Source organism: Vulpes lagopus, chromosome 15 (assembly GCF_018345385.1).
Source record: "Vulpes lagopus strain Blue_001 chromosome 15, ASM1834538v1, whole genome shotgun sequence".
NCBI lineage: Eukaryota > Metazoa > Chordata > Mammalia > Carnivora > Canidae > Vulpes > Vulpes lagopus.
In genome coordinates, this window is record NC_054838.1 from 7,469,588 (window position 1) to 7,497,461 (window position 27,874).

A 27,874-nucleotide genomic window follows, 5' to 3' on the forward strand; every position below is an offset into this window, starting at 1 on the left:
GAGGCAGAGACACAGGCAGAGAGAGAAGCAGGCTCCATGCAGGGAGCCTGATGTGGGACTCCAGCCCAGGACTCCAGGATCACACCCTGGGTCAAAGGCAGACGCTCAACCGCTGAGCCACCCAAGGATCCCACCAAACAAAATTATAAAATAAGCTACCAACTTACCTTAAGTCTAATAAAATTTATTAGTTTAATGTATCCATAAAATTCAAGTCCTAAAGAGAAAAAAAAAAAAAAAGATATTCACCTGTTTTAATATGAGTTTTGTTTCACTGACCTATTATTCTATGGAGGTTTCTCTGGTTAGATAATTAAATATTCCTATCCTCTAAATTACAACTTATAATATTTTGAATTTCTTATTAAGAGCTAGAAATAGTAACTTTAATACTTCCAAATACTTTGAGAAAAGCACATGGACGACAATTTTTACTGTCTGTCTTGCATTTCTAAAAAGTAGGAAATTAATTTTTACAATTCAAATCCTCATTTGTAAGAAAAATACAAGTCAGGAAAATTCAGTTGTAGATTTTACCAAGTATTTGGCAGGTGATATTAGAGCCCAAAGTCTCTATTTTTTAGGGTGCCTATTTTTAGGCACCTATTTTTTAGGGTGCCTATCAAATTACAGTTTTGGCTAGACACGGAGTATACAAAGTATTTATATTAAGCTAAATGATGTAAATCAAAAAACAATGAGGCTTGCTTTCTTTCCATAGGTGAAGCAGCATATAAAACGTGGAAAAGCAACAGAATATCCAACCAACTGGGTATTATTTGTCATAACAAATGTTATGAGAAACGTAACAGCATTTAAAATGTTTTATATGCATAAGAGCATACAAAAACCTCTATTTGTTAAATGAAAAAAAATTTTAAATTACATTTAAAGTGTGATTTCAATTCAGTTTAAGAATATATATTTAAAAAAAAACCCAAAAGTCATTCATGTCTTACAAAAGCAGCTGCAGTTAAACTTATGGATTATAAACATATTTTATCACATAATGTCTTTTCTAATTGATAGCAAATAGGACTGAAAAAGCGAATTCTGTATTACGTTAGTTTCAGTGGAATAGTGTAGCTCTTCTGCATCCATTTAAGGAAGCAAACTTGAATTATAAGGGAAGTATGCTCAAATGCAAGTTTCAAAAGAATCATCTAGATATTTTGTTCACCACCTTAACTTCAGCACTCCTTTTTCTAGACTCTAACCAAACTCAACCTTGTATGCCCTGAAGTTCATGTTATGCTTTGACCTAGTAAGTTGTCTCTTTTCCACAACGATCCCACCTTCTTTCCCAGACTCCGACTCTATCCTTGCTCTCCTTAATTCTAATATGATAAAAATGCAATCGCGTGCCAAAGTTGTTTTTCCTTTTTAGTTGTGAAGTCAATATAAGCTTAAGTACAGCAAATCTCATCTAGAAGAGTGACTTAAAATTAGTTCTCCTCCAATGGCCACTTGTCAAAAAAAAATTCCTAAGATAGGTTGGTACATTTTTCACTCTATTGAACTTGTGTAGGAAAGGTCTGGAAGAATGCAAAGCGTGAACTTAAATCTTGCAACTAAAATCTTTATTCCAAACAATACTCACCATGTTTATGGACCATGTTATCAATATGAAATTGATGCTCAGACTTACAGTGTGAAAATGTTTCTTCAGCAGATATAAATAACCTGAAAAAAACAAACAACAGCTTCATGAATTAGTCCCCTCCAAAGTCTAAATATTGATTTCATGTTTAATATACCCTTCTTCCCCCATTCTGCTGATTTCTAGTTTTATATCCAATTAAGAAAAAAAAAACACACACACACATACTTGTAAATGAGAGGGATCAGGCATTTCTAAAGGGACTTAGTACCTGGATCCCATTTTCAGACCCTGAACAAACTACATTGTAAGTGTCACACAGTTCATTTATGTGTGAAATCACAGCACCGAGTTTATCAAAAGGCTTCTAAGGAAGAGAACTCCCTTTGATAGACTGTTTCTCTCAAGATACTAAAATTCCCTACAGAAGGCTCTTTTCTCTGTGTCAGCGCTGCTTCCAGAGGCTTTGAACTGAGACAGCTCGCGCTGCTTTTAGAAATAAAGCATGGGGATCCCTGGGTGGTGCAGCGGTTTGGTGCCCGCCTTTGGCCCAGGGCGATCCTGGGGACCCGGGGTCGAGTCCCACATGGGGCCCCCTGCAGGGAGCCTGCTTCTCCCTCTGCCTGTGTCTCTTCCTCTCTCTCTAACATGAATAAGTAAATCTTAAAAAAAATAAAGCTTGGGGGGGATCCCTGGATGGCGCAGCGGTTTAGCATCTGCCTTCAGCCTAAGGCGTGATCCTGGAGACCCGGGATGGAGTCCCACGTCGGGCTCCCTGCATGGTGCCTGCCTCTCTCTGTCTCTTGTGAATTAATAAATAAAATCTTTAAAAAAAAAAAAAGTGTATTTTTCACAGCTGGCATATTCCCAAAGTGCCGTACTTCAGAAGTGATCTAGTGGTGCTGGTTAAGTCCGTGCGCCGCGGGCACTGTGAGGACCGAGCCTCTGATCCGAGGCCTGCAAACCCAAGGGCACTTGGGAGACGGGGGAGCCGCACACGCACCAGTTAGGGGGCGACCGAGGGCTGACCTAGTGACTCGGGTCACGACCTCAGCCGATCGCAAAGCAGCACGTCTCTGATGCTCCGTAAATACGGTTTTATGACAAGCCGAGGGTCCTGGGCGTTCCGGAGCCAGGCCCGCGGCGCCCCCGCGCTCCCACCTGGGAGTACACCAGCACCAGGCACCACGCACCGTGCCGGGTTACGGGACGCTGCAGGCCTCGTTCCTGCCCACCTGTCCGGGGCCGGAGGTAGAGCTAACGAGGACGACGACGCCGCAGGACTTCACGGGGAGAGAGCGAGTGTGTGGACGGGGGCGAACCCCAGCTCCGTGACCTCGTAGAGGGGGCGCGCGCTCCGCTGCCTGCGCCGGGAAGAGCATCCTTGCCGGGAAGAGCATCCTTGCCGGGAAGAGCCTTTCCCTTCGGCGCGGCTGCAGGCGGCCCGGGGCCGCGTCCCGCCGGGGAAGCCCCGCCCTCCCTCCGGGGGTGTGGATCCACGAAGCCGGGAGCGCCCTGGGGGTCCCCAGGGCCGCCCCTCGCAAGCCTTGCTAGACCCGACTCCCGGCGCCCTGCGGCGGCCCCGCGGGACCGGGAGCACAGCCGCCGGGGGCTGTCCAAGGGCCTCGCTTCAGAGGGGACACCCCGGGGCGGCGCCGAGGCGGACGCACCTGTGGCAGAACAGGCAGGGCGTCTGCTGCTGGTCCTGCGGGAGCGCGGCCTCCGCCCCGGCCCCGTCCTCGGCCTCGTCCTCGGCCTCGTCCTCCCAGGCGGCCTCGTCCCCGCTGTCCGACAGCTCCGGCAGCTCGTCCTCCGCCGCCGCGGCGCCCCGGCCGCCTAGCACACGCGCACCGTCAGCCCTGCCCGGGCCGCGCCGCCCCGCCCTCCCGCCCTCCCGCCGCCCGGGCCCGCCGCCCCCCTCCCCCCTCCCGGGACGCTCCCCGTGCGGCGCCGCGGCCTCCGCGCTGGGCGGCCGGGGGGCCGAGGGCCCGGGATACCCACCCGCGGCGCCCGACGCTAACGAGCACATGGCGGCGGGGAAGCCCGCGTCCGGGACCGGGGGCGGGGCCGGGGGCGGGGACGAGCGCGAGCGCGAGCGCGCGGCGGGCACGGAACGCGGCCGGACTCCCCGGCGCCCGGAGACGCGAGGGCGCGCGCGCGGGCAGGGGGCCGCTTCCGGCCTCGGGGCCGCGGCTGTCGGTCACGTGAGGTGGTGGGCGGGGCGAGAGCGAGTGGGCGGGGCGGGTGGGCGGGCAGGGGGCCGCTTCCGGCTTCGGGGCCGCGGCTGTCGGTCACGTGCGGCGGGTGGGCGGGGCGAGGGCGAGTGGGCGGGGCGGGTGGGCGGGCAGGGGGCCGCTTCCGGCCTCGGGCCGCGGCTGTCGGTCACGTGCGGTGGGTGGGCGGGGTGATGGCCGCTTCCGGTCTCGGGCCGCGGCTGTCGGTCACGTGCGGCGGGTGGGCGGGGCGAAGGAGGGTGGGGGCGGGGCGAGGACGCGAGCCCCGCCCCTCGCCCCGCCCCCGCCCGCTGGGTTGCTGGAGCGCGCGCCGTTGCCCGCCGATACGCGGCGGCGGCGTCTCTGCGCCTCCGGGCTCCGGGCCGCAGGCGGGGACCTCCCACTAACACCTGCCGCCGCGCGGGGAGGGCACGAGGCACCGCAAGGCCCGCGACGCCGCCGCCGCGGTTCTTCCACGGGCGCCGCGCCCTTTGTGTCCGTCGCTCGAGGACCGGGCGGCGCCCTCTGGCGGCGGAGGCGGCGCGGCGCGGGCCGGGGCTCGGGTTCTTGGGCTCCCTGCCCCCGGGGGCGGAGGGGCCTGCAGGAGCCGGTGGGGGCGCCCCCGAGCGCACGGAGGTCGAGGCCTGGAGGACGGAGGACGCTCGGGTCCAGGTGCTGCCTCCGGGCCCCGCCCCCGCCGCTCGGTCGCTGACCCTGGAGCAGCGCCGCCCGCCGCCTCGGCGCGGACCCTGCAGGATGCGGACGGGGACGGAGTAGCCCCGAGCCGGGAGGAGGAAGGGACGGGGGCGTGACTCCCGCCTGAACGGCGCTGCCGGCTGGGCAGGCCCCCGCCCCCGCCCCCGCCCCCCCCGCGGCCCTGCAGGCTCCACGTGACCCGACCCGGCGCCCCAGCCCTTCCCCCCGGTCACCCTCCTGCCGCTGACCTAGAGCTCACCCTTTTCACAGCTCAGCGCTTCTGCTAAGTGTAATCTGCAAAAACCACCATTTCTCAAGTTTCTGGTCATTCTAGCAGCCTTTAGTTTTTTGTGAGCGTGCACCATTTGCTTTTATTTAATTTTATCTTGCTGGTTTTGCTTGACCCCCAGCGCTGTGCCTCTCATTGCTCTGGCACAGGGCAGAGGCCCAACTCGTAGTAGGTGCTAGTAGGTGCTCTGTGACCAGCAGCCCAGCGGAAGTGCTGCCTCGTACTGCTGACCCCCCCCCCCCCCCATATACCCTTACCTGTAAGCTCCCAGAGGACAGAATCTACCAAGTACTAGTTTTGAGGTTTATCCTCAGATTGTCAGGACAGCCGCTGGCTGTCAGGCTGGACGTCTGCACCGCTGTACCCCCGGCCGCGCCCGGAGCACACAGGGAGCGCGCAGTGCGCTGCATTAACTAGCTCAAGGCCTCGGGTTACCTGGGCCCGTTCACCTGTTTGCTTTGTCCTTCCAACATCACCTCCCTCTCCAGCATGGGCCACCTTCTCTGTGTGTATAACACCTGGAGGGAAATCTGCAAAGTGCCTTGGTAACCCCCAGTGTTAACAGGAAAAGAAATAACACACAGTCTAGACGGGTGATTGAGCCGGAATCTTGTCCCTTGAAGTTTGTGACTCCCCCACGATGATGCTGGGCTTGGGAGGGAGCAGCTTTGCTCTCTACTCCAAAGACGAACACACACCGATCCTCCCCCCTAACGTCCCGTGTTGTTCACTACTGAACGGGACCTGACAGAAGGTTTTGTGGGTAAGGAAGTAACAGAGAGAGGACGACTTAAAACTGGCCACTGAGGGCAGCTGCTTTTAGAGCCACAGGCCTCAGGATGTCCTCAGGGGTCCGCTGACTTCATGCCTCACTCCTTGGAATCCGTGCTTGTTATCACCCAAACATGCAGGCTCTTTAGAGTCCAGACCCAAAGGAACTCTGCCTGGCAGGAGGAAGATGTTCCTTTCCCACCCCTTCCTAAAATAGGTCTCTTTCCTGGGTGACTGACAATGGGAACGTTCAATCCCTTTTACAGATACACACCCTCAATTAAAGGGGATGGCCTTTATCCTCTAGGTGTCCACTGAAGCCTGAAATGTACCTGGCGTACTGTAGACCCTGTAAAAACCACCTGAATCATTCAAATCTGTTTCCCTCAGCACAGAAGTTAAGACACGTTTCATCACTATCCTTTGTTCCTGGATGGAAGGTTAACACCGTGTACTCCTCTGGACTTTGACCCTTCCTTCTGCATCTTTCTTTCCTCTTCCATAGTTTTTAAAGTGTGGCACCTTGACATACGCTTCTACTGGCTATGTGAACATTTTGTGGTTAATCACTTCTGGGATACTAGACCCTATAAAAGAAAACAAGTATTTGGATTTTATTCATCCGTAGCATGTACTAATCTAGTCACTGTTAACTAGAACTTCCTGGAAATACAGATAACCAGAGGCTTTTGCAGAATGGTTAAAAACAATATAAGCTATGGGTCAGGTTGACTTGGGTTAGAATCCTGGTTGTGCCATTTCCTAGCTTCAGGTCTTTAGCGTTGGGCTCTTGGGCAAGGCATTTAACCACAGTGAGCCTCAGTTTCCCCATCTAAGATACAGGGATGATAATAGCACCTATAAGGATTATAAGGATTGTTGAGGGTTACAAGACAGCATGGTAAAGGCTGGCACTTAGCAAGCACCTGATAAATGCTAGCCACCATTATAGCATCCCACTGGCCAAGACGCAGCATATTACCACTGATACTCAGACATTTTCTACCAATTTTCTAATGATCATCCAGGACTTGTCCATTTATCTTTCTTCCTATATTCAATTCTCCCATGAATTATACAAGCTCAGTAATATGACTTTTATTATATATTTTGAACAAGTAGTAAGGCACAATGTTAAACTTACACAAATACAGCAGTCAGCACCAGGTAACGCAAAGACACGAAGGACAGTTTTATAACAGACCTCATCTGCAGAATATAGAAGGTTTGTGCTGCTGCTCTGACTGCAGACAAGCCTTTCAAAGCAGGCCTCCCCACCAGTGGTACCAGAACCACTAGAACCACTAGAGGAAGCTTTAAAAAAAAAAAAAAAAGCCAACAGATTCCTGTACTCATACCTTGAAGATTCTGCTCCAGAGGTTTGAGGGAGAGCCTACAAATCTCTACTTTGGAAAACTCCCTGGGTGACGTACATAGATGTAAGACCAGGCTCTGAACTGCTGATGCAGTTCACAATAGTTTTTGATTGGATCTGGGCAGCTGAGACTAGTGAAACCACAGTTAAAAAACACAATAACTTTTTTTAGACCCTGAAAGTACCAATTAGGCAGTGGGTGTTGCGTTTTACACAGGAAGCATTTCTCCGGCATGGTCATGGTTTGAGACAGCTGTCGGCTTTCCCCAGGTCATGGATGGCCTTATTATCCAGCAGTTCTTTCTTCTTGCAGCTTGGGCTCACTGCGTTGTTCAGCATTGCCCTAACCACAGTCACCACTGGCACAGAGTGCCCACTGGCCCAAGATTCTGGTAGGGAGCCAAAGAATTTCCTAACCAACCATTCACTTGGGCGTGATTCTTGCCTATCACACAGTAGAACTCTAAAGAGAGAAAGAAAAGCAGAGCAAGAGATGGTTTATTGTCTTCAGACCATAGACAGTGTTTTGAACTGTTAAGTACTCACCCGGCCAAATTCATGGTAAAGCCCTAATCCCCAGTGTGGGTGTATTTGAACACAGTGCATTTACAGGGATCATTAACATTAAATTAGGTCCTAAGGGTGGGACCTTGATCTGATAGGACTGGTATCCTTACAGAAGAGGGAGAGATATCAGATACCTCTCCACATGCACACAGAGGAAAGACCATGTCAGGACACAGAAGGCCATCTACAAACCAGGAAGAGGGGCCTCAGCAGACACTAACTCTGATGGCACTTCTAGCCTCCAGAATTGTGAGAAAGTAAATTTCTGTTGCTGACACCTCTCAGTCTGTTATGGCAGCCTGAACAGATTCATACAATGGGTGAATGGTTTTATTTGGTGAATGAAGAGGATTTTTTTTTTCAAGGCAGCAAACGCCACCCAGAAAATTCCAGATTACCCTGAACCTGGCACCAACAAACTGTCTACTCTTTCCTCCAAAGCCAGAAAATATGTTCTTCAGAGAAGCAATCCACCTCCAGCCAACTTCTTTCATATCTTAGATATCTTAATTGTCAGCCTCTTCAAATAGAAAACTAACTTCTAGGGAACAACGAACAGTGGTGTGCTGTTAGGCAGTATGAAGACTTACCCAGGCCTGAACACAGAGTAACGATCAAATTGTAACTCTTCAACCCTAGCTTCCACTTCTCCCTAGTAATAAAAACCACATTTTAGTATTTAATCAAGAAGACCAATTTACTGTAATGCTTAAGAGGGAATAACTTGGGGTTTTGAAGATAATCTGCTTCTGTGGGTGTCAATAATTTTAAGTATCCTTATCTAGAATTTGAGATTCTGGGAAGTTAAGGAAGAGATCGTTTATCCTGATAGGCAGTAGAGAGTTAAAAATGATGTCCTGAATGAGAGGATGGCTACATAGTCCAGCCTCTCATGTAACTGATTTTAAAACAGATCTAGGGATCCCTGGGTGGCGCAGCGGTTTAGCGCCTGCCTTTGGCCCAGGGCGTGATCCTGGAGACCTGGAATCGAATCCCACGTTGGGCTCCCGGTGCATGGAGCCTGCTTCTCCCTCTGCCTGTGTCTCTGCCTCTCTCTCTCTCTCTGTGTGACTATCATAAATAAATAAAAATTAAAAAAAATAAATAAAACAGATCTAGTGAGTAAGTAACATGTTAGGAGTGCAACCATAAATGAATAACCTCCCCTTAGTCTAGAATTAGTGTTGCAAGTTGATGGACACCAACTTTTTGTTGGTAGTTCCAAGGGGTCAGAAGACCCACAGATGTCTTCCTAACAAATTCCCATCAAATTTCAAGAAACAGTGAGATTACATCCATATGATGGTTTTAAAGTAAATTTGTTAAACCATGAATCTTCATCCAGGCATCTCTAAGAACAGAAATGCCCGAGGAGCTCAGGCCATAGGGGCCTTGTGAATTCAGTGGCATGCTCTCCTCTTTCTTGGCCTGTTCATATTATTCATTTGGCATTTCACCCGATGTATCACATAATCTTGGGTAGAATTTTAAAAAACCTTCTAAAAATTAATTATTTTCTAGATTGTTGTGCCATCTTCACCACAATCTAAGTTTAGAATTTTCTTTACCCCCCTCCCCCCCGCCCAAAAACCAATTAGCACTCACTCCGGTTCCCCTCCCCCAAGCCCTAGCCAACCATTAATCTTTATGTCTCTATAGATTTGCCTATCCTGGGTATTTCATATAAATGGAATCATACAAGTTGTGGCCTTTTGTGACCGGCCTCTCTCTCTTAAAAGAGCATGTTTTCAAGGTTCACCCACGTTATAGCATGTATCATGCCTTTATACAGTTGAATAATATGCTTTTCTACGCATATACCAGATTTTATTCATCTATTCATCAGCTGATGGGTATTTGGGTTGTTTCCACTCTGGCAATTATGGATAATGCTGCTATGAATATTTCATATACAAGTGTTTATTTGGACAAATCTCTTAGCTTTTACAAAGATATGTTTTGTCTCTATTAGCGGGTTCATAGAAGAGTTAACATAGCAGGCTAGACTGTGCCTGCTTGCAAAGCTGACCTCTGGCTTGTGTCTGGGAACTTGGATTTCAGGACCATCCCCATCATTACCTAACAGATAGGGTAGCTTACAGTGCCTAAACTACCTGTACAATGGGCTTATGCTGAACACCTGCTTTCCTTTTGGAAGTTTGTAATTTTTCCAGGCTCAGGGTGACAATGTGATTGACCCCATCAAAACTCTGAACTCCAGGGCTCAGGGGAATTTCTCTCATTTTCTCAACACTCATTGCTGAAGAAATTAAGCATGTGTGACTCTACTGAGAGAAGACTCTGGGAAGCTCTTATCTATTTCTTCTGGACTTCATTCCATGCACCCCTTCCCTTTACTGACTTTGCTTTATAGCCTTTCGTTGTAATAAATCATTGCTGTTAATATAACTATGTGCTGAGTATTGTGAAACCTATCAAATTACCACACTTGGGGCTAGGCTTGGGGAATCCCCAAACAAGCAGCTTAGAGATACCTTGAGGGCAAGAGCCATACCCAATAATAAACAATCATCTACTCTGGAAAAGTTTAAGAATCATTGCCTCAAAGTCTCTTCTAATACTGATTCCATGCTGCTATTCAAGATCAGAGCTGTCACAACACATTTCATGATTATTAGATAAAGAACAGGGGGAAAGAAGTTGGAAATTATCTTTCAAATCACTCCTGTTTACTAAATATATCCCTGCAAAAATCAGTCCCTGCCCTATAAAAAATGCATAATATAATGCACTTAATGCATTTATTTCTGTATTATTTAGCATTTTACATTATTTAGTATTGCCAATTAGCCAGGGTGCTCTAAAGTATTTGAAAGATAGAAATGTGCACCAACCTTAACTTGCAGATATAAAAAATTGCTTGACTTATCAGCTCCTTTAGAGGACAGCAAGTTAAAATGTTTGCACCCTCCAGCTTTTGCCAGCTCCGCAGACTTGAAGACATAATCTCGATCGACACGAACAAATCCTTCCTGAAGGGGAGAAGGATGTGAGTTATTTCCAGAAAGCTGTGAGTTCATCTTAAAGATTACTACTCAGGTTGGGTGGCAGGCTAGGAAGCCTGAGGGGGAATGGAGATCTAAATAAAACGCATCCAAGCATAGACCCTGGGAAAGGTTCCAAGTGTAATCCTCAGGATAGACAGACCAGCTTTGGCAGCAAAGCCAGTAAAAAAACAAGGACGGGGGAAAAATAAAACAAAAAAACAAGGACAGTGACATTGAGATATAGACACCAAACAAATCTGCAAGGAGAGAAAGGAACAAGAAGATCAGGCTGAGAAATGGCCTTAAATTACACATTTCTATGTCTTTTCATAACTTGTCAATTCTTGACTTTTTCTGCGTCAGCTCTAATGGGCAGGGGTCTCAGGGTATAGCCAAGAACTCTATCCCAGCACTATCAGAACAAAGTCTATTTAATTTCTAATTTTTGTGTATATTTTACAACATACCTCACATATCAGTAAAGAGTGTATCCTCGCTTTTTTTTTAAATGGCAGATATATAATCAAGAATGTGTGGGGACCCCTGGTCTAGACTCAGTCCAGTGAGGGTAATTAGTAGTAGGGTCTTTCTTCTTAATTCATATCTCAGCATCAATGTATGCCCAGGACATGATAAGTACTCTAAAAATATTTAGATGAATGAATTAAAAGTCCAATGAAAGCAGAAAAAAGGCAAATCCAATTAGAGAGGGGGGGAAACAAAGAGCCAAATGGCAATAAATAGGAGGAATGGGGAGGATGGTACAAACAACAGAACGTAAACTCATCTCCAGGACCTAATATGGGGGACACGTGTGTACCGGGACAAGAGAATGCTACTAAGCAACAGCGTCTCAGGACCACCACAAATGCTGGCATCCTCCAATTCCAGAGTGCTGGGACGAGTCTTAAAGCCTAGTGAAGCTGAGCTTCATAAATACCCACAACTAACTATGTAATGAGGTTTTCTATGACGGTTCCAAATCTGAAGACTTTACCACCCTAATGATTTTTAAAAGTTTGTAAAAAGATTTTATTTATTTATTCATGAGAGAGGCAGAGACACAGGCAGAGGGAGAAGCAGGTTCCCTGCGGGGGGCGGAGCCTGATGCTGAACTTGATCCCAGGACTCTGGGATCACAACTTGAGCCAAAGGTAAGATATTCAACCACTAAGCCACCCAGGCGTCCCAATGATTTGTCCTAGGGTACTTATTGATCCTAAATGTTTTATTTCATAAGAAGATGTGTGTCTTGTACCTCAGGAATCATCACATCCAACTCCTTCATTAGGGAGATGTGAAAACAAGGACCAGTGGTCTGGTGACCTTCCGGCTAAGAAGAGAAAGCTGAGAGCAGAATGCATATTCTTGACTCTGAGCAGTGCTCTCTACTGGACCCCTCTTCCTTCTTATCTCACAATGCCTCTAGCTAACGAGAAGGACTCATTCATAACTGGGGTGGCCCCACAAAGATGTCCACGTGCTGATCCCCATACCTGTGAATATGTCAGGTTACACAGCACAGGGGAATTTAGGCTGCAGGTGGAATTAAGGTTGCTAATCAAAGGACTTTAAAATACGATTATTCTGTATTATCCAACTAGGCCCAACGTAATCACAAGAGTCCTTAAAGGTGGAAAAGGGAAGGAGAAAGGGGAAGAGCTATGTACAGAGTGACAGCACTCAGTCCCTTGTTGCTGGCCCTGAAATGAAGAAGAGGAGCATGAACCAAGGAATGCAGGCGGCCTCTGGATTCCCCCCAGAGCCTCCAGAAGGAAAGAGAGCCCTGCCAATACCTTGATTTTACCTCAGCGAAATCCATTTCCAATGTCTCACTTAGAGAACTGTAAGATGATACATTCATGCTGTTTTTAGCCACTAAATTTGGGACCATTTGTTACAAAGGCAAGATGAAACTAAGAGTTTTCAGTTTTAAAACAATGGGCCCGAGCAACCTTTTTCAAACCTGCATGGAAGATCATAAAAGAAAACATATTCTAAATACAGAGCTTGATGAATTTTCATCAACTGAACAGCCTCTGCAAACAACTCCCAGATCAAGAACTAGAATGTCACCCTTACCCCAAAAGCCTCTCCTGTCCTCCTCTGTCATCAGTGCAATTTTTTAACCACACCTACTACCTGCAGGGCAGGGTTAGTTTCACGCAAACTTCACGCTTTACCCACACATCACCACCATCTCCTTCCCTGTTGTACACCTGCACGTTGGATCCTCACAGCAGACCCGCCTACACCGTGATTCAGCTCACGATGCTGCTTTTACGCCAGTGTGAGGCAACCCACGTTTACTACTCAGCTCATCCTGAGAGAGGGATGGGATTCTCCTTAGAGCCATCTTCCGAATTGAGATTTTACATGTGCTGAAAGTGTGCCAAGAAAAACAGTCCAAAGGGACACAGAAAAATCCTAAAGCCCTCGGCTTCTCTTCCCCATCTATCTCTTCCCCTTGCTCCAACTCCCCAAACTCTGATTTCAAGAACAGGTTCATTATTCACAATGAAGTCACAGAGCTGACTAGTGAAATAAATTCCTTTTCGTCTTTGCTGCTGTTGAAGCACTACTTCTTAGAAGCGGTATCATAGTTGTCTCTGTTAAAATGCGTATTCTTTCATCAGCTTCTTTAAAAATAAAGGAAAGATTCAGCCAATCACAAGTCCCTGGACCGACGCTGTCTCTCTCGCTTAATCCAGGGCCAGTAAAGGGATAATTTGATTAAACGGAGACCCTAATTTATTTGGCTTTAGTTCTGGATCAATCTCTCCTTAATAGAGTCCTGCCATCTCCAATTGTTTGATGAAAATTAAAGTGACATAAATGCCATGGGACTTTTTCAATCTGATTAGTCAGCTAAAGCACATCAATACCACCCTAGCCATCAGCCTCTGGCGTCCTTCCTTTCACCGGCCTGGCTAACAACTGACAGCCACTCGGTGAAGGACGAGCACCCACGCTGCTGCGGAGACCCCCACACTTAGCCCGTCATCCCTGCTCAATGGGTTCCGTTGACAAGGTGCCCATACCTTTCTCCACCGCTGTTCTCTGGACAAAGCTAAATATTGTTTTATTAGCAATCAATGGCTGTTAATCCAAAATGATTTCACAAATCCTCTGAGCCCCCAAGCTGATTATAAATACGCGTTTTTTCCAAGCCCATAAATTTTGAATTTCACTTCCCCCACCCGAGGCATGGCCTTTTGGCTGGTGAATGAAACTCAAAAGCAAAGGGGTCAACGGCTTTCAGGGACTTAGAAACCAAACTTAAACATGGACCCCGGTGACAGACTTGGACATACCAGCACACACGAATTTTCTCTGCTGCGAGGAAGATGCCATTTAGAGATGGAAGGAAGCTATCTTTAAAATCTTAACATCCTTTCTTGTTCTCTAACGGCGCAAATAAAAAAACAATAGAAGAAACAAGCAAAAACAAGCTACTTCATACAACACAATTTTTCAGAAAAACCATATTTAGTTTCCCTAACCATATGGCGAGGGAAAAGACATCTCTTCTGAGAGCATTATGTTCATTCTGTTGCAGGGTCTTTATGATTCTATAGTCAGTGTGTCTTACTTTAAGCTAGGAATCAGAATTCCTTCTAGAAAAAGGAATTGATTAAATAAGTTCCCCCTATGAATTTCCTTTGCCAGCACCCGCTCAAAAGATTAAGCACAATATAATGCGACTCAGCAGAGAGATCTTCACAGGCTCCATAAATATCAAGGAAATAAATTCTCTAAGTACTCTTTAAATCTTATTAAAATCCAAAGCTACTAAGTATTTCTTCTAATCTTCTTTACACATGCCTGAAAACTAGGGACATGCTGGCTTAAGAACCTCTCCTAATGAGGTATTTAAGCCCTGATGGGCATGACCAGAGAGCACGTCACGATGACTCAACATCCGAGGGATCTTTCTCCAAGGAGGGGCGATCTGTCACCCTGTAAAGAGGCCCACTTAGCCATATTTCTGCTTCAGCTTCTGTCTCCTTTATTCCTGTTTCAATCCAGCCCTGTAAGTTAGACTAGAAGACAGATGCAGACAAACAACAAATGGTACGTGAGATCCCGCTTGCTTGTGTTTCTGGAGAGCATCTCTATATGTTTGACATACAGCAGTGGAACCCAGATCTTGGTTAGAGAAAAATCCGGATAGAAAAATAAAACAGATAACTGAGATTCCCTAGTCCATCTCTACATTCTTACAAAATGTTTCCATTTGGGGCATTCTTTTCTCTGTGTGATGGAAGTCAAAGAATTCTACAGGCCAAAGGGGATGCAGTGGTCACTTGTTTCTCAGTAGCGAGAAGAAGGCAGCACCGGCCCATGGGAGCTACCTAGCACCTCCAAAGTCCCTGGATGCAGCTATTTGGTATCCAAACAGAGCCTCAAACCATTCAGGGCCCTATGACTTCACAAGCCCCATCCAAGACATCGAATCAAACAGTACAGATTACAACAGGAGACATCAAGCTTTCCCTGTAAAGGATGAGAGAGCAGATACTTTCAGGTTTGCAGGCTTCTTGTACAGTTACACAGCTCTGCCATCATGGGACAACAGCAGCCACAGGCAACACAAAGTAGTGAGAACAGCTGTGGTTCCTTACTTTATTTATGGATACTGAAACCTGAATTTCTTATATTTTCACATGTTGCGACATATTATTCTCCTTTTGACATTTTCTAGCCATTCAAAAATATAAAAACATTCTCAGCTCAATGGGCTACCCCAAAATAGGTGGGCTGTATGTGGCCCACGGCCTATGGTCTGCAAGCCCCTGGATTAGAAGAATGTTTCATTAGAATCAGAAGCCAGGAGATCCTAACAATGCCCAATGGCTGCTTTGAGCACATGAACAACATTGTCCATTCAACAGAATCCAAGAAGCTGGACTGTGAGGAAGCTCATGGAGAGATGAAATTGTATTGCACCGCCTCAAACTCACTAACCACGTCTGTCTCTGAACACAAATAAGGGGGAAGCACTAGAGTCTCAGTGACATCAGTGAGTTTCTGCTCCACACCCCAGGCCAATGTAGATCTGGTTTTCAAAGGGCACTTCACCCTTCACTAGCACACAGGTTACTTACCCATACAAGTGAAGGCCGTCTAGGACTCCGGTACCTAGCAGAGCAGCTGGAGAGGAAGACTAACACATCCTAATGCCTCCTGAAAAGCAGGTCCAACAAGAGGAGGGTTGGCTGCACCTGAATCTCCCAAGGAGCTTGCTAAAAATACTTGCCAAGCTTCAGCCCTAGAGATTCTGACCCAGTAGATCTGGACTAGGGCCAAGTGAGGAAGCTACTGCACTGATTGGCCAACTGGGGCCTGTAAGCGTGAAAAAGGAGATCAGCATCTAACAGGGCTAAATGGAATGGTTTTCCAAACAGCTGGAAAAGCTAACAGGCCTATCCCTAGCACCAAGTTTCAAGGATAATGCGAGTAGACTGAATTTTACGCGTTGTAATGTTTTCTCCAGAACTCATATAAAGTCGTGACCTCATATAAAGTAGTACCTCATAATGTAACCTTATTTGGAAATGGGGTCACTGCTGATCTTATTAGTTAAGGTGAGGTCATACTGAGTAGGGCGGTTCTGCACCTACTTGGACTAGTGTCGTTATAAAAAGGAGACATTTGGACGTAACCACATGCACACAGGAAAAATGCTAACTGAAGAGACACGGAGAGAAGGTGGTTATCTATGAGTCAAGGAGAAAAGCCTGGAACAGTTCTTTCCCTCACAGCCCTCACGGGGAACAAGACCTGCCAACACCTTATCTCAAACTTCTAGCTCCTAGAGCTGTGAGACACTCAACTTCCGTTGTTTAAGCCAAATTCACACACTGAAGATCAAAGGGAAATAAGATGGCTACCCAGAGGGTGTGGATAATGAGACAGAAACCCTGAATTTCTTGAAGTTTTTCTCTACTGAAAAATCATGTTGCTGAGGAAAAACATGGGACGTTCCAGTTATGAAACAGCTACAGAATGACACCAGGCTTGCACAACCTTGCGGTATCCATCAGATGAGGTCTTTTTTCTAGAGAGGGCTGCCAACCAGAATACCAGGTAGGGTGAGCTTGGAAATTCACAATACCCCATCGAACAACTATCAGTACCTTAGTACCCAGCCACTTGTGAACTGTCATCTCTTTTAAATTGCCTAAAGTTATCACAACCTCCAAACTTTACACTGCATCCAATTTAAATTAGTATCAACTTATTAGTTGGCTTTGGCTCCTTAGTTTTTTTCTCTTATTTGCCCATAAATTCTTTTGTCTTTTCAGACTGATTTTGGAGAACAAAAGGTATTGAATAGCCTGAAGGGTGGGGAACCAGCTCCATTAAAAAAAAATATTCTGGATAGGGAAGACACCCGATTCCTCTGATTAAAATTCTGTGCATTGGAATACTACTCAGCAATCCAAAAAAATGAAATCTTGCCATTTGCAATGACACGGATGGAACTAGAGGATATTATGCTAAGCCAAATAAGACAATCAGAGACAGACAATTATCATATGATCTCACTCATATGTGGAATTTAAGAAACAAAACAGGATCATAGGAAAAGGAAGGGAAAAATAAAACAAGACAAAATCAGTGAGGGAGACAAACCATAAGAGACTCTTAATCATAAGAAACTGAGGGTTGCTGGAGGGGAGGGGATTGGGGTGGGTGGGGTAACTGGTGATGGGCATTAAGAAGGGCATGTGATGTAATGAGCACTGGGTGTTTTATGCAACTGATGAATCCCTGAACTCTATCTCTGAAACTAATAATATACTCTATGTTAATTAATTGAATTTAAATTTTTTAAAAATTGCTTTACACAATTTGAATGCAACAAAGCAATTTAGACTTTTTCTTGGAGTGCCCCATAATGAGATTTGCCTTATTGCACAAAAAGGAACTGCTCGAGGCCTAATGCAGTGGTTTTTATTTTGCTGAGTCACTGCCAGAATCAGGCTGGCACTTGAGACAGTTCAACCTGCAGTGTACTAAACAATAGTTTTGCAATGTTTTTTAGAGGGCACACTGCTTGTGACTGTCCCTGGGACAGAAATGACTGTACTAGTTGCTGAGCAGGAAAATGACCCTTTCTAGGAGATACAATATGCCAATTCCTGGGAGAGTCAGACTTCTCTATAATCCATGCTTCCCAGCACAGAGCTCAAAACCCAGCTGGGTTCCAAAGTGGACATAACAGAACTGCAGAACTCTGGTAAGGAAATACATCCCTACCAAAAGCATAAATAGAATTATTCTTTGGATCACCAGCAAGGCCAGAGAAATACATCTGAGCTATACTCCTTAGTTGGTATAAACCAGCAGTTCTTAACCATGTGCCCTCCTAATGATTCTGATGCATGGGCCTGTTTATAAATCTATGATAAGGTTCCATGGCAGCATCATAGACCTGCATATTTAACAGACACATTGAGGGGCTTCTGGGTGGCATCTGACTCTTGATTTCAGCTCAGGTCATGATCTCAGGAATGTGAGATCAAGCCCCACCTTGGGCTCCTCACTGGGCATGAAGCCTGCTTGGGATTCTCTCCCTCTATCCCTTCCATCTCCCCTCACCCCCAACTTTGTCTCTTGTACCTTCTTTTAAAAAAAGGTATTTTTAGCTCCAACAATCCTGTACCAGAGAAATAAACTACAGTCAAGATGTAAATTAAGATGTATTAACACTTGCTGAGGATCTATGTAGTAAGCGATGACTTTTACCCAGATAGTAAACTATGACTTCTGGACAGAGGCCAATGCAATTTAGAATACCATTAAAAAGCAAATAAAAATGTGGATTAGAACAGTTGTGCGTCAGTCAAAGCTGAATCACCCCTGGGGTTGAATCATCACTGAAGGCTGACTCATCACTAAAGGCTAGCTAAATCGTGCTCTTCTGACGTTCTATATCGTAAGTTTAAAACTTGGCATGAAAATAGGTTGAAGCAAATCACTTATGTGAGAGAGAACGCTTTAAGTTTAAAACATTTATTAAAAAAAAAAAAAAGCGTATTGCTAACAGCATGAGCCAGTTCCTTTTACTCAGACATCGTGGTTTGCCTTAGTCAGGGGATGTGGTGACAGCAATATTTGCAAAAGGCAAGACCTTGAAAATATTTCTGATGTCTCCAGGACGAAGGCCTGAACTCACGGACTAGTTTGAGGGAAAGAAGAATTTATCAGTACCATTCAAAGTATAGCAAAGGCTAGGGAGGCATATGAAATCTGAAGTGATCAGAACTTATTTACATTTAAGAACTACAAATGTAAAGAAAAAGAAAGGTAAGCAAGAAAGCAAGCAAGAAAGGAATCTTTGACACGACCAGTCAGTGAAAGGCTAAGGAGTTGATTTCTTCCTTACCGCCCCAGCTTTTTTTCTGGTGGTACCCAGGCAACAAAATCCAACATCATGACCTTGAAAGGCAGAAGCGTAGTCATCCAACTTTTCAAAGTCCACCACTTCTTGATTCTAGACAACAAGAATACAGCTGTATATAACTTGATGTTATTAGAAAAAAGAGGGAAAAAAACCCTCTAAATGTAAAGAATAAATTAGAGAACATTACTGAAGAGGCTGCCCCACTTACCATCAAATTTTGCAAGCTCTTTGCTCTGGCATCTCTTTCTCCTGCCAGTCTCCTATCTTTTCCATGTTAGTCTATTTAGTGGGGCAGATTCCTAGGGCATGGGAATTGCGATTCCACATTGTGCTTCTTCTACTTAGTAAGAAACCTCTGAGAGAGTTAGAGCCGCACTGGTGCAGAGTGGCAGAAAGTTGGGGCATTAGATATTAAGCATGGAAATGCTTAATAATTTACTCAATTTAATAAGGCACTGAATGGTTTTTAAAACCCACGATCAAGTGACTGTTACAGATACTGTTTACCAAACGGATACTTTGCTGGGAGACAAATCAAGTTTAGCAATATAATTAAACAGAAATTAAATTAAGGAAAACGCATCATCATAAAAAATTTCTGCAAGCTCATTTTTTCCCACTAAAATGCAAATAATCTGAATTCAAAATCAACAATGCACTTAGAGGTCCACGGTACACATGCTTGAATTATAAGTGATTCAGATCTTTAAGGTCAGGTTCAATTATAATTTTCTCTCTGGAAAAATAAAAGACCGATCTATACTATCATGAGGGATACCAATCAAGTTTAATATTGGGGCAAGGAATGGTGTTTGGAATCTCAGACCTAGGTTCAACTCCTGAGCCTTCTACTTACTAAATAAGCATGTAATTCTGGTCAAGTTATTGGCCAAGTCATGTCTCAGTTTTTTTAGCCATAAAATGTGAATGATAATCTTTCCTTCAGTTCAATTCATGAACCACCTGTGTTAGAATCAGCCAGTGATCTTTGATGAAAAGGCATATTCCTAGGTGTCGCACCAATACTTCTGAAGCAGAAAATGCATTTTTAATAAGCGTCTTCTGTAAGTCTCATGCTGACCCCACTTTAAGAACCTCCACGGAGGGGTGCCTTCCTGGGTGGCTCAGTCGGTTAAGTGTCCTCATCTCTTGGTTTTGGCTGAGGTCATGTTCTCAGGATTGTGAGATCGAGCCCAGTTCAGCGGGGAGTCTACTTCTCCCTTTCCTTCTGTCCCTCCCCACCCCCCTCTTGTTCTCTCTCTCTCTCTCTCTCAAATAAGTAAATAGATCTTAAAACAAAACAAACAAAAAAACCCTCTATGTAACCTCATAAGTTTACTGTGGAACTCTAAGATAGATTGAGAAGTTCCCATCATCCAGCAGTTCAAATAAAATGTAGTTTTCCTTCCCGATCACCAGTTCTTTGAAAAGGATTTCCCTGGCACTGTGAGGAAACAGCACTTTCAAACAGCATTTTCTTCATGCTGAAGAAAAAATATGTTCCCATTAAGTGCATAACCAAAAGACATGCCACCGAAACTGGATTATCAAGCACAACAATTCAATTTCAGTTTCTAATTACCAAAGGTATTTGACACACTCCATGAAGCCAGACGATAAACACCACGTATTAACTAAGCCTGAGCAAAGAGGGCCATTTTAAAACGGGAAAGTCCTGATGGACATAAGGTAAATGCAAAAATCACCTGACCATGGACCTATAGACGTGAAGAACATTTATTTGTGAGACCACTTGTTTCTAGGAATATTCCACCTGTGAAGCCTATGGGACCGGCTTCTATAGTTGTGGGGTCTCAGGATTACATTATAGTTCCGTTTACTATAGTTCACAACACCCTTTCAATGGGTAAAGGGGGAAGCCCGGGGAGCTCAGCGGTTTAGTGCCCACCTTCAGCCCAGGGTGTGACCATGGAGACCCAGGATTGAGTCCCATGTCAGGCTCCCTGCATGGGGCCTGCTTCTCCCTCTGCCTGTGTCTCTCTGCCTGTCTCTGTGTGTCTCTCATTAATAAATAAATAAAATATTTTTTAAAAAAATGGGGAAAGGAATCTTGACAAAGTGCAGATTTCAAATATTTAGGGGAGATCTAGTATATCACTTGGTTAACCATGGAAGTGTAAGTGACAGTGAAGACAATGTTCCGCTTACATCCACTAAGGCTGCAGCCCTGGGAAGTTAGGCCGGGCAATTCTTGCAACAGAATAACCTCACCTGTATTGCCATAGACCTTGCCTGGTCAAGAAAACAATCAAAGTGGTTGAGAAAATGACCCACGGTTACAGGACTGTCCCTAGAACCCAGCTTGAACGGCCCCAAAGCTTGCTTTTTACCGTCTTCCTAGGCCCCATCACCAGACCGGCCTTCTAGGGGTCTAGATTGGGAGAAAGGTGTGCCAGTGGTCACACCGTGAGGGCAGAGGCCAACCTGCCCAGCCCAGGCTGCAGCTCCCAAGTCTGGTGGAGGCCAACCTGCCCAGCCCGGGCTGCAGCTCCCAGGTCTGGTAGAGGCCAACCTGCCCAGCCCGGGCTGCAGCTCCCAGGTCTGGTGGAGGCCAACCTGCCCAGCCCGGGCTGCAGTTCCCAGGTCCGGCAGAGGCCAACCTGCCTAACCCGGGCTGCAGCTTCCAGGTCGGGGCGAAGGCCAACCTGCCTAACCTGGGCTGCAGCTTCCAGGTTGGGGTGGAGACCAACCTGCCCTAACCCGGGCTGCAGCTTCCAGGTTGGGGTGGAGGCCAACCTGCCTAACCTGGGCTGCAGCTTCCAGGTCGGGGCGAAGGCCAACCTGCCTAACCCAGGCTGCAGCTTCCAGGTCCGGTGGAGACCAACCTGCCCTAACCCGGGCTGCAGCTTCCAGGTTGGGGTGGAGGCCAACCTGACTAACCCGGGCTGCAGCTTCCAGATCAGGGCGGAGGCCAACCTGCCCAGCCCGGGCTGCAGCTTCCAGGTCGGGGTGGAGGCCAACAACCTGCCCAGCCCCGGCTGCAGCTTCGAGGTCTGCGGAGGCCAACCTGCCTAACCTGGGCTGCAGTTTCCAGGTCGGGGCAAAGGCCAACCTGCCTAACCCGGGCTTGCAGCTTCCAGGTTGGGGCAAAGGCCAACAACCTGCCCAGCCCGGGCTGCAGCTTCCAGGTGGGGGCGAAGGCCAACCTGCCCAGCCCAGACTGCAGCTTCCAGGTCGGGTGGAGGCCAACCTGCCCGGAGCTTCCAGGTCCGGGTGGAGGCCAACAACCTGCCCAGCCCAGACTGCAGCTTCCAGGTTGGGGTGGAGGCCAACCTGCCTAACCCGGGCTGCAGCATCCAGGTCGGGGCAAAGGCCAACCTGCCTAACCGGGGCTGCAGCTTCCAGGTCGGGGCAAAGGCCAACCTGCCCAGCCAGGGCTGCAGCTTCCAGGTCGGGGGGAGGCCAACCTGCCTAACCTGGGCTGCAGCTTCCAGGTCAGGGTGGAGGCCAACAACCTGCCCAGCCCGGGCTGCAGCTTCCAGGTGGGGGCAAAGGCCAACCTGCCTAACCCGGGCTGCAGCTTCCAGGTCGGGGCAAAGGCCAACCTGCCCTGCCCGGGCTGCAGATTCCAGGTTGGGGCGAAGGCCAACCTGACTAACCCGGGCTGCAGCTTCCAGGTCTGGCGGAGACCAACCTGCCCTATCCCGGGCTGCAGCTTCCAGGTGGGGGCAGAGGCCAACAACCTGCCCAGCCCGGGCTGCAGCTTCCAGGCCGGGTTCTCACACCCCCCTCCCGGCCAGGCTGCGATCACGTCTCCTCCGCCACCGGCCAGGCACCGTCAGCTGTAAGGCCTGAACATACATTCACCCAGAATCATCGCCAAGTGTATTTTTGAGTCCAGCTCAAGTACCCACCACATTTTTATAAGCTTCGTCATCGAAGGCGAGCCTTCTCCGGCCAATGAGCGTGACTTTGGAAAACAGGTTCTGCTCCAAGATTTCTCTTAAGAGCACTCTGCCGGTTTCCCCGCTGGCGCCCAGGATGAAGACGGATTTATTCTGCATCCTGAAGTCTTCTCGAAGCTTCGGCAGCGCCGGGGTCCCGGCCATGCTACGGAAATGACATGAGGGGGGTTGGCGTGGGGGTGCGGAAGGGGTGGCCGCGGCGTGCCCTGGGGGACCCGAATGTTCTCGGCAGGGAACCTGCTTCCCCGGGGAAGGTGCAGAAGCACCTGCAGGGCGGGGCGCCGAGCCGCCCGCCACCTCCCGGCCGCCCCAGCGGGAGCTGCGCCCAGGTGCACGGCACCCACAGCCTCGCCCCCGACCGCACGCCGGGGCCTGCGCGGAGGGGCTACCTGCAGCCGGTCCCCGGGCCCGCGTCCTCACGCCGCAGCAGGAGCAGGGCGGCCACCAGGGCCAACGCCGCCGCCGCCGCCGCCGCCGCCGCCGCGCTCAGCGCCGCGGGCCCGGACCTCAGGGCCTCGCCCCTCCCCCGCGGCTCCTGGCCCCCGGGCCCCATCGGCCGCGCCCCTCCCGGAGCGACCCGGGGCTGGGGGGTTCGGGCGGCTGAGCCTGCGCGTACCCGCTTACGGCTTCCGGGGACTTCGCGGAGGGAGCGGGGCCGGGAGCGCGGGGGAGGGGCCTGGAGCATGATGGGCGGGGCCTGGAGCCTGGGGCCGAGACCTGAAGCCTGGGGGCGGGGCCGGGGCGGGGCCTGGAGCATGATGGGCGGGGCCGGGGGCATGGGGGCGGGGCCGGGGGCGGGGCCTGGAGCGCGGGGGAGGGGCCTGGAGCATGATGGGCGGGGCCTGGAGCCTGGGGCCGGAACCTGAAGCCGGGGCGGGGCCGGGGTCTGGGGCGGAGCCTGGAGCATGAGGGGCGGAGCCTGGAGCCTGGGGGCGGGGCCGGGAGCCTGGGGCCAGGACCTAAAGCCTGGGGGCGGGACCGGAAGCCTGGGGTGGGGCCTGGAGAGGGGCGGGGCCAGGCAGTGCTGGGAGACTGGGGGCGGGGCCGAGAGTCCGAGGGCGGGCCCTGGAGTATGGGGCGGAGCCTGGAGCGTGGGGGCGGGGCCGGGAGCGTGGGGCGGGGCCTTGAGCATGAGAGGCGGGGCCTGGGGAGGGGCGGGGCCTGGCAGTGGGGCTGGGAGCCTGGGGGCGGGGCCGAGAGTCTGAGGGGCGGGCCTGGAGTATGGGGCGGGGCCTGGAGCCTGGGGGCGGGGCCAGGAGCGTGGGGCGGGGCCTTGAGCATGAGAGGCGGGGCCTGACAGTGGGGCTGGGAGCCTGGGGGCGGGGCCGAGTCTGAGGGGCGGGCCCTGGAGTATGGGGCGGGGCCTGGAGCCTGGGGGCGGGGCCGCCAGCACGTGCGCAGCGCGGGCCAGGGTGGGTCGCTAGGAGAGCGCTCCCTAAAGGTCATTGCTCCCCGCCAGCCTCTGCCTGCCCCTTCGTGTCCCCGCCAAGGCTAAGCTCGCCCTTACCCATGGCCTCAGCCAATAGGCTTGACCTCCGCTGGTCTCTCTAAAACGTGTCCTTTCAGTTGCATGTACTGGACATCTCTGTCTCAAGTTCACCACGTTCAAAACCTTAACCTTTCCCATCCAAGCACCCCCAACAGAAATGAAACAAACCTACTCCTTGCCTCTCTTGAGTGGTCTCGCTGTGCCCATGGGTTGTCACACTCCTCACCCCACTCCCTCCTCTCTCAAGTCAGAAGTTTGGGCTGTGCCCTTTGACTCCTTTTTCCTGGCTTTTCCGCAGCCCGGTTCATCACCAAGTCCTGTCATCCTATCTGCCTTTCAGATTTCTCTTGAATGATTCTTGCACTCACTACTGCTCACCAGTATAACTGGTTTCCCTGCCCAGGTCCCAGAGGGTGAGCCAGGCTGATCTTCCACACCTGATCCTGTGGGTCACTCTCCCAAGCCCAGATCAATGGTGTTTAGAAGGTAACAATGCATACTGGGCTTGCCCCTGATCTTGGAAGTTCTGAACAGGAGTCAGAATCACAATAGAAATCTGAACAGAGATAGATTGTGCTGAAAACATTGGTTATTTGGAGCTGTCCTGCATTCAAACTCTATCCCTAATTTGGGGAATTCCAAGATAAGTGAGAGACTGGACCCCACCTCCTACTCTAGAAGCCAAGTGAAATGTTTGTTCCTTCATCCAACTTCTTGGGAATTGTTATATGCAGGTGAGACCTGGGCTCAGCTCATCAGACACTGCCATCCAGGTTTTTTACTTTTGGAGGAGAAATAGGGTGGAAGCCTGAGGGTGGGCTGGGTGGGGCAAAGGCATATGACAAGGGCATCCCCGATCTGTCAGCCAACTGATGGTGTGATCATTTCTTTATGGCCTCCTTAATTCCTGCCTGTTTTCAGAACCTATTATTTCTAGTTTCTGTTCCAAAAATTTCATTTTCTGTCTAAACTAACCAGAGCTACTTTCTCTTGCTTGCAATAAAAGCCTTGAATGATACAGGGTGATTCATTCCCTGAAGTGGGGAATGAATGCTTAGACCCTTCCCTTTGAGTCCCTAAATCTCTTCTACTAAAATGCAACTTAATATCTTGCCAGCTTAATATCTTGCCAGCTGTCTCAAGAATTCATTCATCAAATCTCTTGCAGAGATTAACTTTCCTGTAGTGCCCCTTCTTCCCTTCTTCCTTTTTTCTTAGTTATAATTGCTACACAATTTAGTTATAATTGCAACACAATAAAACACACAGGTCCTAACATTTCAGTTCCATGATTTTAGACAATTGTGTATACACATAGGTCACTTACCTAAAACAAGATACAGAACATTTCTGTCATCCTGCAATCATACCTTCATTCCTCATTCTAGGCAATCCCTCTCCCTCCCAGAAGCAACCATTTCTGATCCCTATTAATACAGATTAGGTTTGTCTGTGACAGAACTTCATTAAATAAAATCATACAGCACATACTCTTTCATGCCTCAAGTTTTTCTGCTCAACACAATGCTTTAAAGACTCATCAGTATTGTTTGTAGGGCTACATTATGACCTTCATGAACCCTAGTGACTTCATGGACCCCCTCCTTTTTTTTTTTTTTTTGAAAGATTTTATTTATTTATTCATGACACAGAGAGAGAGGCAGAGACATAGGCAGAGGGAGGAGAAATAGACTCCCTCCAGGGAGCCCGATGCAGGACTCGATCCCCAGACTCAGGATCATGCCCTGAGCTGAAGGCAGATGCTCAACTGCTGAGCCACCCAAGCATCCCATGGGCCCCTTTATTAATAAAAAAAAAGAAAGAAAGAAAGAATTTATATCATATAACCATGTTACTATAACAGCAAATATATTTGTAATATATATTAGTAAAATGTTTTTTTCTTCAGCCTAAAAGTTCTTTTTTGTTTTCCTCTTGGTTTTAAAGAAATTAGAGTATTGTCATGGGCCTGGGCACTATGCCTGCTGTGCCCAATGGGTAAGCCAGCCCTGGTTGTTTCAGGTATCAGTACTTTGTTCCTCTGTATTGCTGAGGGCATTCCATTGTATGAGTATCCTACAACATGTTTCATCATTCTCCTGTTGATGGACACTTGGTTTGTTTCTTGGTTTTGGCTATTATGAATAAGGCTCCTGTGAAAATTTCTGTACAGTCTTTCTGTGGATACATGTTTTCATTACTCTTAGGTAAATACCTAGGAGAGGAATGACCAAAAAGCTCACTTGGGTGAACGTACCATTTTATTTTCCTGCGTAGTCATTTGGCGAACATTTAGTGATCAAATGGCTCCTCGTCTTTCTTTTAGCAATAGAATCCTAAGTTATATCTGACCACATAGCTGTCCATTTAGATTCTATATTTCCCTGTATCACTTGCAAGTCAGTGTGACCGTGTGACGTTTTAGTCAATGAGCTACAAGCAGAAATATGTGCTCATTTGAATCATGTTTTATCTTATTTATTTTTGCTTTTATTTTTTAAAGATTTATTTATTAATTTGAGAGAAAAAGAGCATAAGTAGGCAAAAGGAAAGAGAGAGAAAGAAGCCTCAAGCAGACTCCCGGCCGAATGCCAAGCCAATCACAAGTCTCGATCCCATGACTCTGAGATCATGACCTAAGCTGAAATTAAAAGTTGGAGGCCTGGGGTGCCTGGGTGGCTCAGCCAGGTAAGTGTCTGCCTTTGGCTCAGGTCATGATCTCAGGGCCCTGGGATTGAGGCCCACATCAGGCTCCCTGCTCAGCAGGGAGTCTACTTCTTCCTCTCTGTCTGCCCCTGCTTGTGTTTTCTCTCTCTCTCTCTCTCTCTCAAATAAATAAAATCTTAAAAAAAAAAAAAAAAAAAAAAAAAACGTTGGAGGCCTAACCGCCTGAGCAACCCAGGTACCCCTTGAATCATATTTTAATAAGGGAAGTTACCTGCTTTCCCTTCACTTTCCCTTTCCTCCTATCATTAGGGCAGAATGTGATTGTGATACACTCTAAGCCAGTGAGCCAGCTAGTGAGCCAGTTCTGATTATGGGAACAAAAATACCCTAGAAGATAGCAGAGCAAGAAGTTAGAACCTGAGTCCCTGGATAACTCCCTAGAACAGATACTTACTCTGAACTGCCTGCAATCCTGTGGGCAGTGGGAGAGAAATAAACTTCAATCATGTTGGAGCCGCCTTAATTTTGTTCCAGCAGCTTAGCCAGCATTTGCCTAATATAAAACCTTTTAGTCAATCTTATCAGTGGATACTTACTGATTTTTTAATATGAGCTAAATACTCTGCTAGGCACTATAGATTTTTCAAAGATGAATCAGATGCCAGATAAATTTACTCTCGTCTGAAAAGGCAAGTTATGAATACTTGAGGAGCTCAATAAAAGTACATGTTAATATTATTAAGCATCCTCAGGACCTTCATAGAGTTTTGCACATGCTAAACGCCAAGTGAGTATACAGGCAAGAGATGGAAACTCAGAGAAAGACAAGCCCATGACTTTCCTTCTCTGACAGTTGGCAA

The 27,874-nt window shown here is 48.0% G+C and overlaps 2 protein-coding genes across 4 annotated transcripts in view; both read right to left on the reverse strand.

Moving 5' to 3' along the window:
- Window positions 1–3,762, reverse strand: part of PRMT3 (protein arginine methyltransferase 3) — a 123,777-nt gene extending 120,015 nt beyond the window's left edge. The window contains exons 1-4 of the mRNA XM_041730385.1: window positions 3,602–3,762; window positions 3,271–3,436; window positions 1,601–1,683; window positions 168–217 (exon numbers count right to left, since the gene is read on the reverse strand). Of these exons, the coding sequence (XP_041586319.1) occupies window positions 168–217; window positions 1,601–1,683; window positions 3,271–3,436; window positions 3,602–3,629 (327 nt within the window). The 5' untranslated portion in view covers window positions 3,630–3,762. The remainder of the gene's footprint in view (window positions 1–167; window positions 218–1,600; window positions 1,684–3,270; window positions 3,437–3,601) is intronic.
- Window positions 3,763–6,652: 2,890 nt separating this feature from the next.
- HTATIP2 (HIV-1 Tat interactive protein 2) lies at window positions 6,653–23,528 on the reverse strand. Of its 3 annotated transcripts, none has more exons than XM_041730679.1 (6): window positions 23,475–23,528; window positions 22,808–23,003; window positions 18,915–19,022; window positions 10,367–10,504; window positions 8,102–8,163; window positions 6,653–7,407 (listed from the first exon to the last, which is right to left on the reverse strand). In XM_041730679.1, the coding sequence occupies exons 2-6, from the start codon at window positions 23,000–23,002 to the stop codon at window positions 7,182–7,184; spliced, it is 729 nt and encodes a 242-aa protein (XP_041586613.1). In that variant the 5' UTR covers window position 23,003; window positions 23,475–23,528; the 3' UTR covers window positions 6,653–7,181. The 3 variants fall into 3 exon arrangements, with proteins under 3 accessions (XP_041586613.1, XP_041586610.1, XP_041586612.1); XM_041730676.1 differs by lacking the exon at window positions 23,475–23,528 and adding an exon at window positions 23,248–23,468; XM_041730678.1 differs by lacking the exons at window positions 18,915–19,022; window positions 23,475–23,528 and adding an exon at window positions 23,248–23,468.
- Between the last annotated feature and the right edge of the window lie 4,346 nt (window positions 23,529–27,874).

What these genes read in the sequence shown, in the direction of transcription:
- HTATIP2 (XM_041730676.1), bottom strand. Translation starts at nt 23,411, where the DNA reads ATGGGGCCCGGGGGCCAGGAGCCGCGGGGGAGGGGCGAGGCCCTGAGG. An exon ending in ACGAAGCTTATAAAAATGTG is followed by an intron (nt 19,023 to 22,807) that starts GTGGGTACTTGA and finishes CTTGTTGTCTAG; the next exon opens with AATCAAGAAGTGGTGGACTT. An exon ending in TTTTATATCTGCAAGTTAAG is followed by an intron (nt 8,164 to 10,366) that starts GTTGGTGCACAT and finishes TTTTATTACTAG; the next exon opens with GGAGAAGTGGAAGCTAGGGT.